At 38.1% G+C, this 19,295-nt stretch overlaps 1 protein-coding gene across 1 annotated transcript in view; it reads right to left on the minus strand.

Annotated features, from left to right (window-relative positions):
* The window catches only part of Myh15 (myosin heavy chain 15), a 127,072-nt gene that overhangs the window by 54,594 nt on the left and 53,183 nt on the right, over nucleotides 1-19,295 (minus strand). The window contains exons 21-25 of the mRNA XM_005074780.4: nucleotides 18,376-18,512; nucleotides 15,618-15,873; nucleotides 11,191-11,433; nucleotides 10,058-10,234; nucleotides 8,200-8,345 (exon numbers count right to left, since the gene is read on the minus strand). Of these exons, the coding sequence (XP_005074837.1) occupies nucleotides 8,200-8,345; nucleotides 10,058-10,234; nucleotides 11,191-11,433; nucleotides 15,618-15,873; nucleotides 18,376-18,512 (959 nt within the window). The remainder of the gene's footprint in view (nucleotides 1-8,199; nucleotides 8,346-10,057; nucleotides 10,235-11,190; nucleotides 11,434-15,617; nucleotides 15,874-18,375; nucleotides 18,513-19,295) is intronic.

A 19,295-nucleotide genomic window follows, 5' to 3' on the forward strand; every position in this document is an offset into this window, starting at 1 on the left:
GATGAAGAAATTTACAGAGACAGCTAACCCAAGTTCATGGAAACACATGAACTCTAGCACAGAGACTCCAGGGGGCTGAACTAGGCCCTCCATACGTGGGAGACAGATGTGCAGCTTGGAGGTATCAGAGAGATCCCTGGCAGTAGGAAAATGACACAAACCTGGTACATGAGCTAGCCTGTTGGAGCCCATTCCCTATGGTGGGATGCCATGCTCAGCCTTAATGCATGGGAGAGGGGCCTGGCCCTGCCCCAACCTATTGTGTCAGACTTTGTTGATTCCTCTTGAGAGCCCTTACCCATGAGGAGGAGTGGACTGGGGGTGAACTGAGGGGGGGGAAACAGGGAGGGACAGGAGGAAGGGTAGGAGGGAGAACTGTGGTTAGAATGTAAAATGAAATTTAAAATAAAAAATACCCAACATAAATACTAATGTAGGGAGAGATTTTGGATACCTGTGCTGCTGACTACTTTGGGAGTGGCTAGAGGCACATACAGATGTGGAAATAAAAGGCTGTGAGGAGAGACATATGCTCTCTTTTGGGCTTCCGGTCCGGTCTCAGAAAGCTGTTGACTCACCTGAGTTGCCAGTTTCTCTTGTAAGTACCTTCTACAATAAATACTTACCTATACCCTCATCAAACGTGTGGTTTATTTTACAGTGACACTTTGGTGAAAACAGCAACAGTTTGATGTCAGACCTGGTATCAGAACCCGGCTCCAGAAGCCTCCACAGAAGCTGTTGCTCTTCCTCGGTCCAAACACCACCTGCCCTGCTGGCTCCAGCCACAAGTGGGCCCTCCTATCACTGAGCTGCATCCAGCAAACAGACGGTTCCCCAACACTTTGTGCATTCCCACCACCCCATACCCAGAACGAGCACTCCAAAAGCCTCTGCATTCACCTGTCTGTAAGGTTCCACCGTCTCCCGAGATTTCTCTAGCAGCCACGTTCTTCTTTAATGGCGGCCTGCCGAACTTAGCCCCTTCCTCCCAGCAGGTCCCAGCAATCTACACAAGGTTCTTTTCCCTACCTTTTGACAAAAAGCCTGCTAGCTAAATTTGTGTAAGAAGCTACTTAGAATTTTTTCAGATTCCACTGGAAAAACACCGAGGCCCCACAACTGTGTTTGGTGGTACGTCTGTGCCACCTACTGGCCACACACAGTTACTGCAAATAAAAATCCACACCCCAGCAGGAATTTGCTGAAGGTAAGTTTTGTATTAATTACTCTATACATATGGCAAATAAAATTACAATGCAGGATGTTAGGACTTTTCTGGTTTCTTATATGAGTGAGATGTTGGAAGGGGTTGAGGACCTACCTGAAATATACTTTCTATCTGCTGTAGTGGTTATCAGTTTGGTAATCCATATAATTTCATTAAAGAAATCATTCAATAGGGCAAAAAAATGACAAACTTATACAAATCATAAGGTCATCACAGGATGGTTATGAGAACCTAGTAAAAAGAATTCAGACAATAGAAAATTCCATACAGAATGGTAAGGAAAGTTTGGTTAAAAATAGTCAGAATATTCAAAATGATAATGAAGATCTGACAAACAAAAATTACTTTCAGGAAAAATGTGTTACATATCTATTGATTCAACAGACATAATAGAAAAAGTAGAACATGATGTTGAAATACTTAAACAAAAAACCTGTTCCGTGTCTGATGATTTCACTAACAAAATACAAGCATTAGAACATAAGATTGAAATTCTAATGGAAAGGATTTGTTCCATGACAAACTAGTAGATAGAACACTGTTTCTGGAAGGCAACTTACATTCCATTCAGATAATATCTAAGGATGAGAATATTAAATATTTGGAATCGCCTATTAATGATGAATCCAAAAAAAATGAACGATTGCATGAAGTCCTTAGAAATTTATGTGACCCAAGAACTTCAAGAGCTCAGGGAAACAATGATAAATAGATTAATAGATTGCAGGTCTCAGAAGACCTTCAATCTGATACTTCAGAATCAGACATACAAGCAACAGGTAATAACAGGTTTACCTACACCTCTCAGACACTGGGAAGACCTCCCTAAGGTTGTTACACCATCTCCTATGGTCTTCCCAGTATCCATGACTGAAAAAAACAGCGACAAAAAACATCCAAATGGCTTTGTTGCTTATCAGTGGGAACTGATACAGATGAAGGACCTAAAAGGAATAAAAGAAACCAACATTTTGTATGGTCTTCATTCTACCTATGGCAGTGGGATCCTGAACTCATGGGCAACTGCAAATAGAGTGACCCCTAGGGATTTGACTCAGTTTACCTCAGCAGTGAATGAAAATTCATGTCAAATACAATGGAGAGCTTTATGGAGGAAAGTGGCAAAAGCCCTAGAGCTTCAAGGATTAAAGAAAGGCTATTAAGTGCCTCAAAATAAGATTCTTGGTGAGTGTGTGTGTGTCGACCCACAGGTTCAAGCTGCATATGATGAACACATATTATCTTTATGCCATATAGCAGCTTTGAATGCTTTGGATAAGGTTCATGAACAAGGAAAGACAATACAACCATATACCAAAGTGATACATGGTCCAAGAGAAAGGTTCACTGACCTTTTTGGAAAGATTGTCCAGAGCTGTAGAATTACAGGTAACAGATTCAGATTCTAGGTGAATACTTACAGGATCTTTAGCTTATGAGAATGCAAATCCCCAATGCAAACAGGTACTTTGACCATTAAGAATAAGATCGACACCATTGGAGGAATGGGTCCTATATATATAGCTAACCTGGAATATAAAGATCAAGATACAGAAGCTTGGGTAGGAGAAGTGATTTCTAAAGGTTTGAAGAGGCACTAAGATGCCAAATGCCTTAAACATGATAATATAGAAGCTTGGGTAGGAGAGGAAATATCTAGAAGTTTCAAAAGACATTAAAATACTAAATGCTTTAACTGTGGAAGAATAGGACATCTAAAAAGGGATTGTAGACAAGGCCTTCCTAGAAATAATGCTCCTTCTAGGGATGTTTCAAACAGAAGGCCTAAGAATTCTGCATTATGTAGGAGATGTGGCAAAGGCCAACACTGGACCAATGAATGTTGGTTGACCACAGACAAATAAGGTATCCCTTTACACTCAGGAAACTCCTAGAGGGGGCTCTCGAAGGCCCCCATGTCAGAAATGGTTGGATCATTCCCAGTCATGGTGGAGGACAGTCTCTCCCATGACAATTAGAAGATCTATGCCTATTGTAAATAATATGGTTCTGGATTGTAAATTATACTAAGGATGAATCAATCATAACTGGAGGAAATAAAAATATATATTTTGGCAAACTTCTATACAGGATCACAGACCAAAGTTGCCAGTTAAAGTGAAAAACAAGTTGACTATTGCAATTTTAGACACTGAAGACGACATCACCATCATAACTCAAAAGTCTTTGCCTTCCAGATGGCCCCTACAAGAAGCAAATGTTCAATTCTTAGGGATTGGAAGCCTATCTCAAGTAAAATAAAGCATGCGATGAGTTGACTGTATAGGGCCAGAAGGACAAAGAGGAAAACTGAGGCCATATGTCTCAGATATTGCTATAAATATCTGGGGTTGTGATTTATTGCAACAATGGAATGCACAGATTAACATTCTTCCTGTATCAGATATGAATTATAAACAAGCTCTTGGTAGTAGAAAACATATTGTAAGGCACTACAGTAAACAGATGCCAAACATACAGGCTATACAGAAACAAGATGCTAGTACTACACCTACAGAGGAACCAAAAGCACTACCCTTAAAATGGCTAACATATTAACCTGTCTGGGTAGGGCAATAGCCTATGACCTCTGAGAAGCTAGAGGCTTTGGAAAAGCTGGTTCAGGAACAGCTAAATGCTGGACATTTTGAAGAATCCACCAGTCCATGGAATTCTCCTGCATTTGTTATTAAAAAGAAGTCTGGTAAATGAAGAATGCTCGCTGATCTAAGAGCTATCAATAAAGTTATTCAGCTTATAAGCTTTCTACAGCCTGCAATGCCATTACCTTCTTTGATACCTAAAGGATGACCAATTATAGTAATAGATCTAAAAGATTGCTTCTTCACTATACCTTTATAAAAAAAGGATAGGGAAAAATTTGCTTCCACAGTGCCTACCTATAATAATTCTCAACAAGTTAGACGATTTCAGTGGAAGGTTTTGCAACAAGGAACGTTAGATAGTCATACTTTGTGCCAGTATTTTGTGCAAAACCCTTTGGAAATAGTTTGCAAACAATTTCCACAATCCATAATTTACCATTATATGGATGATATACCGCTGGCTGATTCAAAGGAAGGATCATTGGAAAAGATGTTTGAGGCAGTAAGGAAATTTTACCTAGCTGGGGATTACAGATTGCCCCAGAAAAATTCAAAGAGGAGATTCTATTAATTATTTAGGTTATAAAATATATCTAAAGAAAATTAGACCGTAAAAATTACTGATCAGAAGAGATCTTTACCAGACTCTTAATGATCTTCAAAAACTACTAGGAGAAATTTATCAACCACAGACAATTTTTGGAGTAGAAGGGCATGATTTGAAACACCTGAAAATGGCCCTAAAAATCAAGGACTTAAATAGTCCAAGAATATTATCAGCTGAGGCTGAGAAAGTATTAGAATGGGTAGAACAAGAATTGGAAACACATGTGGACTGTGTGGACCCAAAACTGGACTCCCTTCTGGTTATTTTACCATCTAAAGAATGCCCCTCTGGAATATTAATGCAGAGGGAAGAGATCATATTAGAATGGGTAATTCTGCAACATAAACAATAAAAAACTGAAGATATATAAAGAAAAGATCTCTGATTTGATATTTAAAGATAAGTTAAGACTTCGTCAACTAACTGGAAGGGACCCAGCAGAAATTACTGCACCTTTAACTAATGAAGAAACTTCCTCCTTATAGAAAGATAATGAATATTGGCAAAGGCTTGCAGTAACTTTTGGGGAATGATTAGTAACAATTATCCCAAACAGAAAGAATCAAATCCTAAAGAAAACAATTTGGATCATTCCATGTATTGTAAGAAAAATGCCAATCTCTGGAGTTCTTACATTCTACACTGATGCAAACAAGTCAATTAAGGCAGGTTATAAATCAGGAAATATCAATAAAGTAGTTCAAAGCCCTTACAACTCTGTACAAAGGGCAGAGTTGTACGCCATTCTCATGGTACTTAAAGACTTTACAGAGCCTTTCAATATAGTTATGGATTTTCAATATGCAGAGAGTCGTCTTACATATTGAGACTGCAGAATTTGTTCCTGATGATACAGAATTAACCTCATTGTTTCTACAATTACAGGAAACCATCAGAAATAGTATACATAAAACACACATCAGATCCCATACAGGTCTGCCAGGTCCTCTAGCACAAGGTAATGATGAGATTGATCATTTATTAATAGGAAGTGTGTTGGAACCTTCAGAATTTCATAAGAAACACCATGTTAACAGCAAAGGCTTAAAGAAGGATTTTTCAATCACTTGGCAACAAGCCAAGGAAATTTTAAGAAACTGCCTCACTTGTTCATTCAACAATCAAACTGTATTACCAGTAGGCAGTAACCCCAAAGGTATTCGCAGAAATGATTTTGGCAAATGGATGTATTTTTCTTTCCAGGATTTGGAAGTTTGAAATATGTATACCATACCATAGACACGTAATGGGATACTGCTCTTAGCTCTGAAAAGGCTGATTCTGTTTTCATATACCTCTTAGAAGTGATGGCTCTTATGGGTACACCTGCACAAATAAAAACTGACAATGCTCCAACATATGTTTCCAGCAAATTGGAGCAGTTTTTCAAATATTATAACATAAAACATGTAACTGGTGTATACCTTACAATCCTACTGGACAAGCAGTGGTTGAGAGATCTAACCGCACCCTAAAAGAAATGCTTCATAAACAGTCAGGGGCAACAAAGATCTCCAAGCATAGATTATATAATGCTTTACTAAGGATGAACTTTCTTAATGCTAATGAGAAAGGACAAACAGCTGCAGAAAGGCAATTGACTGCATAAAAAACTTCTGAACAAAATCAGCCAGTGTATTTCAAGGATGTTATGACCTGAATTTGGAAACCAGGATATGTGTTACATGTTGGGGAAGGAGTTTTGCCTTTGTTCTTGCAGGAGAAGAAAGGCTTTGGATTCCATCAAAATTGATCAAGATTTGATCTGAACAGGAGAAATCTCAGGAGGAGAAAAGATGATAGCTCATCCACAAAGTCATATTCCACAAGGTATATGGAGACCTCACAAAAGGAAAGGGAAGTGTTTTGTTTTTGTCTTCACAGAGACACCCATCTCCAAACAGTGAAAAAATACTGGACGTATGGATACCTAAAGAAGAGGGGATGGCTACCCAAAGGACAATCAAACAAACAAGAATCCACTGTTGGGTATCAATGCCTAACCCTCTCCATCTTATTCTTATAATATCGATTTCTCCTTACTTCTCTATACTTTTAGTCCCAATTCACTTAAACTGAAGCTGGCTTTGGAGTTGGATTGGTTCTCCTCTTCTAAATCCAAGCATGTTGTTAAAATAAAATTCAGAATTTCTGTATTATACCAAGGATTCATTGATGTAAGACAGAAGAAAACAGAATCCAGGAACTGTCATCTGCTTATAATCCTCGGTTCTCTCTCTCTGAAAGTCTAATTTCCCTTACACTTACTATCTTCCTCATTGTTGCCTTTCCTGGTACGCATACATATAAAAGTTGAAAATTTCCATGTTAACATTAATGTTTGAGTTTTCACAGGGAACAAGGAATTTTCCAACAGCAATCTTCTAAACTCTCGGAAAGAAAAATGGGGCCCCACATCATTGCTTCCTCCTGACAAGCACCATCCTGAAACCGGTTTGGGACTACACCACTTGACACAACTCTAGACCAATGAACTGGTACAGTGCACCTTCTACAATCTGGCCAGTGCCTCAGACAAGAGCTTCAATCAAGATTAGAACTTCAGTCAAAACTTCAATCAAGCATCTCCTGCCAAACAGAGACTGGGTATAAATGTTGTAGCCAGTCCACTCTAGCCTTTCACTACACTAACATTCTCTTCCTACAGGATCCCATGAGGCTGTTGTTGTCCCATGTCAGCAGGAAGTAGTTCTGAGGATACTATGCCTCCTTTTCCTACTGTTGACATTACATGATAATCTACACCTGTTTAGAGTTAGTTTTCAGTTGTTTAGGCTTGGGATTGGAAGGACATGTTCAGATTTGAGCATCTCTTTCAGATAAGCTTAGGTTTAAATGGAATAGATGTGCTTAGGATGGGATATAGGTAGATTATTATATCCTCTGGTAATTTATAATTTGTTTATCACAATTCATCATACTGTGTAAGTCTTCTTTCTATGAATATATATTCTTATCATTTATATATATTGCTTTACATTTGTTTGAGATATTTTGTATATTGACACAATTTAATTTTGTTTTAAGTTTAAATATCTTTTTAGACTAAAAGAGGAATTGTAGGGAGAGATTTTAGATACTTGTGCTGCTGGCCATGTCCACTTTGGGTGTGGTTAGAGGCACATACAGATGTGGAAATAAAAGACTCTGCAGGAGAGATACATGTTGTCATTCAGGCTTCCGGTCTGATCTCGGAAAGCTGCTGGCTCACCTGGGTTGCCAGTTTCACTTGTAAGTAACTTCTACAATAAATAGTTACCTATACCCTCATTAAGCTTGTGGTTTATTTTACAGTGATAGTTTGGTGAAAACAGCGACATACTAACACAGTTGTACCTAACAAAGAAAACAATATTACTTAAATGATTATATAGCTTTCCAGGCTACATATCACAGTCAGGCTTTTGATGTGTTCATGTTGCCATTGGTCTTATCACAAGTACAGGAAGTAGACCACTTTATGTAGACTCAGATTTCACTTCTTATCTGCCTTACTACTTCCAAAAATTTCACCTTCTAGGTAGATGCTTTGCTATATCCTCTAGATTGTGCTTTTATTTTTCCAACTATGTAATAGAGTCCATCAAATTGAAAATATCCCATCTTCCAGTAACCATCTTCATTTTAAAATATCTAGTTCTGGCCTAGAAACCTGATGCTAACTGAAACAAGAACACTGTTCCTCCCAATGTTAAGATTTTCCCAGAATCCCTTGGCAGGTGGAGGGTGCCTACTTCCTCAGCTGTTCTACCAGCTGCCATCGGCTACTCTCCAGGTTCTCTGTGCCTTCCTGGGTCATCTTTAACTCGCCCTCCAGTTTGAGCTTCTCCCTTTCACACTTCATTCTGGCTTTCCTTTCCAGTTCAAGCGCACCTTCCAACTGGAAAAAAGAAAGAAAGAAAGATTGCTTACCCAAATAAAAGTCAGACTTTATACCTTATTGAAGGTATTCATATTAACCACTTTCAAGAAAAAGTAAGACTGAGAACAAATTCTGTATGGTACATAGAAGCATTTTGGGCCAAAAACAGGGCTCATCAGGTAAAAGTATTGTCAACAAGTCTGAAGACCTGAGTTTGATCTGCATGATCCATGTGCTGGAAAGAAAGAATCAACTCCCATTAAGTTATAATCTGACCTCTACATGTGCCCATGAATGAAATGTGACCATCACACACACACAAACCAGATAAATCAAACGCTAAACATCAGTTTTTAAAGTTTAAAGTGTTAAATAAAATTAGATGCATCATTAGGTTGCCAAAAAAAATCTAGAAATAATGATGGGTAAAAGTTTTACAGATTATAAGTGATAAGATCTATCTTCGACTGGTAATCAATAGTGAGTGACCATTTTTCTATTTGATTGCTTCCTGGGAAAGGTAGCTCACTTTTTCATCTGGCAGCTCATTTCTGGGCTGGATAAGTCCCATTTACTCATGGGTGTTTCCTCAAAAAACAACTGTTCTGCTTCTTAGAACTATAGTGTGTAATCAGACTCTGTGTAATCATCCATGAATATCCACAGCCTGCCTGGGACTCATATGGCATGATGCTTTGCTCCCCTTTTAAACTTCCCACCCTTTCTCTAGTCCATAACATTTGTCATATTCTTATATTCTACAAAACTACTCAGAACATTCCAACTGTCTCTGAGTTCTTGTTGGTAACAGTGACAGAGAAGTTGGTTTAGTAAGAAGCTAGGAAACAATTCAAACACTACCCTTTGTTTACAGGTAGATTCACTTTTTTTAACAATTTTGCATAATTAGCAAAATATATAAAATTCAAGTTATGTTTAAAGGGATATTTCTCAAAGGTATATAGAAAAACAAGAAGTAGATGAACTACAGATATTATAAAATAGAGGCATGTGTCCCCTAGAATATGATGAAATCCTAAACTCCAAAGTGATAGCATTGGGAGGCAGGTCCCTTTGGGGGTACATAGATCAACAGGACAAAGCTCTGATAGAAAAAAATCCAAGTATAGTTCCTCATCACTGCCACCATGTAAGGACAAGACTGAGCAATAGAGTAAGTCTTCACCAGATACCATGTGTGCTTGTGTTTTGATGAAGGAGTTCCTAGTCTCCAGAACTGTGAGAAGTTAATCTCTGTTGCTAGAGCAAGTGAAATGGACTAGGTCACCAAAGAGTGTGTATATGTTTCTTCATGAGCAATTACAACCTGTAATGTCTTTCATTGAGGTTGTATGATACAGGCAGACCATATAAATAGCAAAAGGAAATGAGTAACACAGAGAGAAAAATAATAGAAGGAAAAAGTAGATGAACACAAAATGTAAGGAAGAACCAATCAGTCAAAGACATCACTTTTTATTCTTCACCTCAATGTTGTCCCCATATTCCAGAGTTGGCCAAAAAATACATTTAAGTATTCTTATACTTATTCTTACACTCTTTCTGTAGTGGCCTTTATGTGTGTTAAGAATAAAACACCTATGTGGTGAATAATAAAGGGAATTCGCTATGCTACTGAGCTTTCATGGAACTGTTAGGATAAATCAACTAAGTGAAGCAGAGATATGTATGAAGACAGACTGCCAACCAGTTGGCCTGATTCTGCTCACCGCATCAACTTGCTGGCCCAGCTTCAGGCTTGCTTTGCTCATGTTGCTGAGTTTCTCCTCCTCCATGTGCAAATGCTCCTGTGTCTGCTGCTGGGCCTCCTGTGCTGCTTTCACTGCTCTGGTAAGTTTACTGACTTCCTCATTTAGGGAGTGCACTTCCTCAGTTAGGATCCTGACCTGTGGAAAGCCAACATTAAAGCGTCACTGGAAAATTGGGGATAACACCAATGACATTTCCTTTTCTTAGTCCAAAATACTCATAAGACATCAAATGTCAACAAGAGCCATTTACAAATCTCTAAATTCAATTTTTCCCACAAAAAAGGAGTAGGGTTCTTAATCTACTAGGGTCACTAAATCCCAGTGTGCAGACTAATTTCAGAGCTTATTACTGTATAACAATATCATTAGTGGTGATTTTAACTTCTGTTGAGGACCTGGGGAACATGTGCCATCATATGATACTCCAGTGTCCCCACAGTGTAGCAGCATTTAAAGAAAGCTTTGAGCAGACAACACATGTGCAGGTGGAGGTTGGCTATCTGTCTCACTGGAAAGGTTCCAGCAGACAGCACCTGTGAAGGTGGAAGTTGGCTGTCTGTCCTACTAAGAAGCAACACAAAACCCATTGTGGAATCATCTGTCAAGTATAGTTTCATCTTGGATTAGCTGCTTCCCGAAGGTTTCATTCAGATTCCTCACTAGTCAATCCACATGTAGAAACACAAATTAAAGCCCACTGCTAAAGCAAGAAGCCACAGTCTTTAAGGGGAATTAAAGAGATTGCTTCAAGGTCAGACTCAGAATCTTTGCTAAAGCTGGGGATTTAGACATATCCCAAATTCCCTTTTAGCAAGGGGAATCATGCTCATTCTCATTCCAAAATGGATGCTTGGAGACTCAGTGAAACCATTTTGCTCTATTAGATTTTAGGTGCAACAGTAGTTTATTTGGTATGTTAAATGGGCCCCATATTCAAACTAGAAATCTGAGGAGGAAAAAGACAGTTTATCAGACCCTTCACTTTTTGCTGATTCTGGATCCCCTTACTAAATTTTTGGGCCACCGTGTTAATTAATAGGGTACTTCAGGTACCCAAGAATCAAGTTTTCCCAACACCACAGAAACAATACCTTGTGCTCTGCTGCACACTTTTCCTTCTCTGACTTCGCCAAGATTGTTTCCAGGTCATAGATTTCCTTCTTTAACTCAGAGCATTCATCTTCCAGTTTCCGCCCTCTGGCAGTCAGCTCAGAATTTATCTCCTCTTCTTCCTCCACCCGCCCAGACAGCTCCTTGACTCTGGCCTCCAGTTCCATCCTGGATTTAATCAGTGACTCACAGTGCTCCTCAGCATTTGCCAGGGTCTCTTGTTCCTGCCATAAGAATGGGGAGAAGATTGTTGACAACAACTGGAATTAATTTATCAGCTGGGCAATGAACCTGCTTAACACATAGTAAAGAGATAATCACTTACCCTATGCCTAGAACTTTTACCTACCTTTCATAGGCAGCTGAAATAGCATTTCCAGGTTCCTAAATCTATTGTTGGAAAGTAAAGATATTGTTTGTGTTTGGAAGAGCCTTCTATATTTCAAACCCATTTAGTAGATTAAGTGACCTCTTCTACAGCACTTAATAGAAACCCAGTGGCCTAAGAGAATTAGTATGCTTTTAAAAACAAAAATTTGGTTGCCATATGTCAATCAAAGTACCTAGAAGAATTTATGTGGATGCATAGACTGACAACTGCTTAGAATATTATCTAATAGATTGTCTTGTACAATATAATATTCATAACATTGTTATAAATGCTTTGATGTATTCTGTTAAGTATATATTTCTCTAAACTGAGCTAAGCAGTACATTTTTATGCATAGGCTGAATTTAGAATTCACAAATTTATGAGTCATTAACTTTCACTATTAATTCCAAGTAAAAATGTTGCTTCCATGATTCTGCCAGCAGCAAATTCCATAAGTTAAGCACATAAAACATAAGTCCTGCTTATTTTTTACTCTCTCAGATATACTGTCTCCAGATATCACTGTTTCTCATTATTCTCATGTTGTAGATCAAGTGAAGTGTAGCTGAAGAAGCTGTTGGAAGTTTCTATGGATACTATTGGGCAGGGGGAGTCTTGCCCTACTGTGACCACTAAAAGTTAGAATAATGACTGGTCTGGAAAGCTATGCCAAATGGTACAATAGTGGCATAAATGTTGTGGGAATAACAAACTTCTAAATGTGAGCTAAAAGAAACCTTTTCTATTTGTAAGTTAATTATCCCAGGTATTTATTGTAGTGAAAGTAAATCACTACCATCATTTTTATCTTTCATCTTCATATCTCACTATCCATCCTAACTGAAATGACAGTTTGGGAAACGTATTTACTCTCTTTTTAAAATATTCAAGTTGTGTCAGTAAAGAAGATACAGAGCAGCAAAAAGACAAAAGACTAGGCTTACGGATTCTGCACAACTCCTGTCTAAACAACCCCAGCTAAGCAAATAGAGCTCAAAAGGTACACATGAAGAAAGATAAAATAGTAAATCTAGAACTTTGCTGAAGAATCAAAACATGAAGTCAATTTAGAAAAACCAGAACACATAGGAAAAGACTAAGCAAATAGGGAAACCTATATTTGGCAAATGTGGAGACCATCTGATCTTTTCACCTCAGGCTGACATGCAGAACAGCTGTTTTCTGCAGCCCACTCAGCATGTGGACAAGACCTGGATCTCTCACCAACACTGAAGGAGGTCAAATGACCCTTACTTCACTAAACACACCAGTGTGACTGCAGGAAGGGGTGCCCTAGCAACGTCACAGCAGTCTAGCAATACAGACAGTGTAATCTTCTGTGCCTATTCTCTCACATGGAACCATTGTAAATTGGTAAATGGTTGATCCAGTTCTGCTGTTATTTGAGTAATTTATGGATTTTAAAAGTCCTTGCCCTTCTTTACCTGATCTTGGGGCAAGATCAGGACACATAATCCTTTGGATCCTAGGCCCCCCTGGAAAGCGCCCCTCCCCCCACACAACACACAACCAGAAACCCTATACAAACCTATCCATAAAGCTCAGTTCTCTGCTGCTTCTCACCTGAGCAGAGGCAGCCACCCTCCTCGGTTTTTCCCTCCCAATAAGTCTCTTGTGTGAGATTTGTTGTGTGGTGACTTGTTTGTGTGGTTTTTTTTGTTTGTTTTTTTGTTTGTTTGTTTGTTTGTTTTGGCTATTGGCTGCTTGGGATGCCTTTCCAATCTGACCTGCAACACTGACAATATTTTTTCAATGTCACCCACAATGGCTTTTTAAAAATGTTTCTCAACTTTTTTCTTATTCCTCCCTTGCCCATGTTGAACTCTTCTATCTCTCACATTTCCCTAGGTTTCATGGACCATTCTCCATCTCTGAGAGGAACCGAAAAGCCAGGTGTGTGGTTTGGAAGAATACTATCTCCCATAGATCGCCCATGCATTTGAACATTCATCTCTCAGCCATGTTATTTGGGAAAGCTATGGGACCTTTCGGAAATGGAGCCCTGATTGAAGAAGTGTGTCTGAGACTTTGGGTTCTGGTGTATGCCCACTTCCGGCCTTCTCTTTCTGGTTCACCTGTGTGGATGAAATGTGATCAGTCAGCTCGCTGAGGGCTAGGACTGCCTCATGATCCCACTGTGTTTCCCTGAAGTGACAGACTTTATTCCCTCTGGAATTACAACTCAAAAATGAACCTTTTCTCACCAAAGTTGATCTTGGTCAGAGTATTCTATCACAGTGACAGAAAAGTAATTAATCCAGCAGGTCTCATCTAAAACTGTTGCCAAATGTGACTTTTTTCCTTAAGAGTATGGATCTTCAAGTGGAATCCAAACAGGAATTCCTATCTTTAATAACTGTGGGTGACATACACTAAGGTTCTAGGATAAATGCTCTGCTAAATACAGCTCAGAAATGTCAGTTTAGGTACAAAGTGTTACTTATGATACAGCCTATTTGGCACACTGGCAAATCATATCCCAAAACAAACTAACAAATTCTCTCTTCCTAAAAGTAATAACTTACATTTGTTTTCCGTGAGCTATTATTTTTGGTAGCTTTAGTACCAAGAACATCAAAGCCAACTACAAATAATTGTATTCGAATCCAGCATTATTCAGCCTAGCACTGAGCTTTGCAAGGCATTTAATAAAGATAAAATTGCATCCCTGCCCTTGGGGGTACTGGGGGTCACAGTAATCTAGGGGATTATAGAGAAGGAATTGAGAGGGAATTGGAAATTGTCTATAGGAATCAGATTGGAGATGAAGCCTGGTGGCATGGAATGGGATTTCGGAATCTAAATTGTGCATGTTACAGGAACGGGAGGATCTTCAGCAGGAAAGTAGCATGGCTCCTTTAAAATGGTTGTTCTTAGCCTGGCAAAATCAAGATCATATATTCAGGTCTTCACATCCACATTTCCTCTACGTAGTCAAAATATCTGAAACACCTTGTCATTTGCCCTTCACAGGTGTGCTTACTACAATACTAACGTTGAGAAAGGATCTTTTAAAAACTCAACTAATTAGAAGTGATTTGGACTATAGGATGGGGAAACAGGAAGACCAAATTCAAAAGATAGGAGTTGTAGCATACAGCTAAAACTATGAAGATCTGTCAAGCTTATGTGGGAGCTACTAAAATCCCATATGCTGACTTGCTAATGACTGCCAATCAGTTAAGATCTAGAATTTCAGTCAGGTGTGGTGGCTCATTTCTGTAATCCCTGGACTCAGGAGGATGATGTAGGAGAACTACCATGAGTTCAAGGCCAGCTTGTTTTACACAATAAGTTACAGGTCGACCTGGGACACACAGTAAGACTCTGTCTCAAAACATTGAATCTATTCCTTCCTGCCCCCATAAGAGCTTATGATATTATACAGTTTTTATTATGATATTATACAGTATTTCAGTTCCTCCCTCTGAGATTATTATGATATTATACACTAAACATCCAATGGTAATTTGTCTTTTTCCTTCTTCTTGTCTTTCATGTATATATGTGTTTAGCAGGCCCCCGTGTATGCATACCCATGTATGCACATGTGTATGGAGATTCAAAATTTTATATTAACTGTCTTCCTGGGTGGGTCTCTATCAATTTCTCAGTTGAACCCAGAGATCACAGATCAGTTAAACTAACTAGCCAGTGTGCCCCAGGATTTCCTATCTCAGTGTTCTGAATGCTGGGGTTCCTCCACTTGCCAGGCTTTTTCATAGGTTGTAGGTATGTAAAGCCCTGTTCTCACAGTTGTCAAAACAAGCTCTTTATCTACTGAGCATCTCCCCAGCTCAGGTTTAAGTCTTGTTGTAAGACATCTTGCCAATGAGATTACTTCATTTTGACACAAGGTTTCCTTTTACATGTTTCCACAGTCTCAGTTTCATAAAAATGTACAGTATTTTAAAAAGCTAGTGCATGCTTATTTTTCACAAGTCAGTCACATCTTTGTAACTAGTTAGTCAAATGTAAAGCTAGCTATAAAGGACAGGTGGTGGGAGGACTCACAGCCTGCAGCTTTAGAAGTAGATCATGCTTTTCTTGGACAAGGGAGACTTGCTTTGTTGTCAGTTCCTCCCTCTGAGATTCTGAACTCTCCAAAGCTTTTTGTAGCTGTGCACATTCTTTCTTCAGTCCAGCTATCTCTTTTCCAACTCCTACAGACTTAACAAGAGGTTTGATCTTGAAGAAGAGCCTCATCCAGGACCAGTTCTTCACAGCCATAAAAGCTCTTATGTTCTCTTGAATCAAAACAAGGGCATCCCTGAAGTATGAGTGAAAAAGAGAAAGATGTTAAGACAAGACTATAACTGAAAGTGACATGCGTAAAAAGTTAAATAAAAAATATATGGAAAAAATAAGAGAGTGGCAATATAACTATATAACTATAAATTTTTAAAAATCATAGCAAATGACCCCAAAGGATCATAAAGGGTTATAAAAGACTGCTATGGCCATTTATAAACCAAAAATATGATAGCCTAGAAGAACTGTATTTATTTCTAGACACATAATCACCAAAGTTAGGTCACTGCAGTATGTTACTAAATGGGTTGCTGCAACTCCTGCATCTTCCTCTCTGTTTCCATGGTGAGAGCAGCACCTTTTACAATAAGCTGCTTTCCATGATTTATTACCTAGCTTTAAGATCTGAGACATCAACGTTTATTATGGACTTAAACATCTGAAACTGTGTCCTACAATAAATCTTTCCTCCTTATAAGTTAGCTAGCTCAAGTATTTTGACACACATCACACATATGGAAAACGTGTGACATAGCCAGAAATGCAACATGAAGGGGCTTTATTAAATTCCCCAAGAGGAATTAAAGATTATTCCAGGAAAAGTAAGTGAAATACAGGAGGATTTAGTAAAATTAAAGCATAATTCATAATCTTCCCTCCCCAGTTACACTCTCTAGAAACAACCCCAAATAGACCCTTTCCTTCATTACATTGTTTTTCTCATTGCAGATATTTAATCACAGCCATGAAAAAAGGAACATTATGTACCTACTCCTGGAAAAAATATATAATTATATATATATACATATATATTCTGGATATTATATATATATATAATATAGTATATTCTATATATATTATATCCAGAAGTGGATACACAGATATATACATATCCTGCATTCCAGATAGTTTTAAACTCCTGATCCTCCTGCCTCCATTTCCTAAATGCTAGATTACATGCATGCAACACGATGCCTAGTTAAATATAGTTGATCTTAAATGCTCTCAACACACACAAAATATATCTATATAAGGTGATATAGTAATTAACTTGATTGCAGCAATCATTGCACAAAGTGCATATATATGAAAACATCAGATTGTGTACCATAAACATATAATTTTGTAAATTAAACTTCAAAAACACTGGGAAAAGGGAAAGAATAAACGAAAAGCAAATTGAAAGAACAAAAATGAGATGGCAAATTACTAAAGTTGACGGGAAAATGAAAATGGAATAAAAAGTTATCGAGTTGGTACACTAAATAATTATATATATAGCATAAAGGCAAAATAAATAATACTAGGAATAATAGCCTAGAAATTAATGAGGATTATTTTCTGTGAGTGAAATTGTAGACATAATAAATACTTAACATTTATAATGAGTAATCCATAACATAAACAAATAATCTATAATATTACATTTTTATTTAGTAAATAATTCATAAACTAACTTGAGTGATCTAAAGGGATAACACCAATTGGCAAGCTAAGCAATAGTGGAGGGACCACCTCGAATGCCCATTCCTGATAATGAACTTGATGTCTATAACCATCCGGGAGCCTTCATCCTGTGACTGATGGAAGCAGAGGCAAACACACAATAAATCACTGAACTGAACCCAAGGAACCCAGTGACAGAGAGAGAGGAGTGATGAGCAAATTGGCAAAGATTACAGGTAAGCCACAGCCTCATGGCAATACATAGATTAATAGAAATGGGTTAATGATTAAGACAGAACTAGCCAATAAGAAACCTAGGCCATCAGCCAAATATTTCATACTTAATATAAGTCTTTGTGTGTTTATTTGGGGCAAAGTGGCTGTGGGACCAGGCAGGACAGAAATCTCCATCTTCAGGATATGTGTGCCAATCTTTTTAAATACATTTTTAATTAAAATATAATTACATCACTTCTCATCTTCTCTTTCCTCTCTCCAACCTCTCTCAGATTCTTGCCCCTCACTGCTCTCTCGAGTTTGGTGTCTCTTTTTCTTTGTTTTTATGTGTATATGCACAAATATATAAATAAAGCCTGCTGAGTCCATTTGTGTACATATGCCTTTGCATTGGATACCTGGGAGGGGCGAATTCTTAATTCTCTCTCTCTCTCTCTCTCTCTCTCTCTCTCTCTCTCTCTGTACTAATTTGTTGCCTGTAATTCTTCAGCTAGGGTGGGACCTCAGGAGATTTCCCCTTTCCACGTTGACATGTCTGTCGATATTACAATTGTTCAAGTCTTATTCAGGTGTGTGCCAATCTTTTCAGGTGTGCTACTGTCATAACCATGAAACACATCACCTTCCAATGTCTGTAATTCTAAACTCTAAATCAGAAGAAACAGAAATAACATCTGGATTATGACACTTCATTGAGGAAGACAGCAAGGTCATTTATACTGCCTTTTTGTATACAGATAGTAAGATGTTTTCAAGACTCAGACTAAGCAGACTAGTCTCTGAACCACAGTCTATTACAGGGTGATGAAATAAAGTCTAGTGGTGGGAGAGCTAATACCTTTCTTCTAGAATCTTCTGGAATGTAATACGTATCAGCTTTCCCCGTGCTCTGGCTTGGAACAAGGTGAAGACTTTAGATATTTTCTCATCTCTTCTTTCTTCCAACTGGTCCATAATGTTAGCTTTTAAAAACACCTAAAGGAAGTAAGCCAGGTACAGTTTCGCTCATCAAATGAATTCAGCAGTCTTATAAACAACTGAAGTAGTCTATGGGATAACTATATCAATCCTATGTACAAGTTTAATTCATTGCATAAAATTTACACCCAAGGGAATCTAACGTTCTAAATCTAAAGGTTATAAAGGACACTTTATATTGGACATATTGGCAACCTGACCATTTACTCTGTATTCCTCCTTGATTAGTAATAATGTTTAAAGAACATGATCTAAGTTTTAAAATGAGATCAGGCACACAGTATTCCCTTAGCTGAGTTCATAGCTGTCTCTGCAAAGGACATGGCAAGAATGGTTTCTGAGCATGGTGGGCCATAAACAGTTATGTTGAATACTTATTTGCTTTTCTACGTAAATTTTTAAGTATAAAATGTTTTTAGCTAGCTGGCAATGGCTTTATTTTATTTACAATATGTTTTAAGTAGAAATAAAATGAGATTGATTCTCCCCTTCCTCTCCTGCCAGCTATCATCCTTTGAATCCTTTCCAAGTTTCCCCTTCAAGTCAATAGCGTATTTTCCTTTCGTTATTCTCATTCTCTCTCAATCTCTCTGTCTGTGTGTATGTCTCTCTCTCTTCTCCTCTGTGTGTGTGCACACAAATACATAAATATATATGTATATATATATGTGTGTGTGTGTGTGTGTATCCTACTGAGTCAATTTTTCTTGTTTATGTGTATATTGTTTCAAAGCAGACCTCACTCTGCATTGAGCAACCAATAAGAATGCTCATCCCGAA

Source organism: Mesocricetus auratus, unplaced genomic scaffold, assembly GCF_017639785.1.
Source record: "Mesocricetus auratus isolate SY011 unplaced genomic scaffold, BCM_Maur_2.0 Super-Scaffold_100008, whole genome shotgun sequence".
Classification (NCBI taxonomy): domain Eukaryota; kingdom Metazoa; phylum Chordata; class Mammalia; order Rodentia; family Cricetidae; genus Mesocricetus; species Mesocricetus auratus.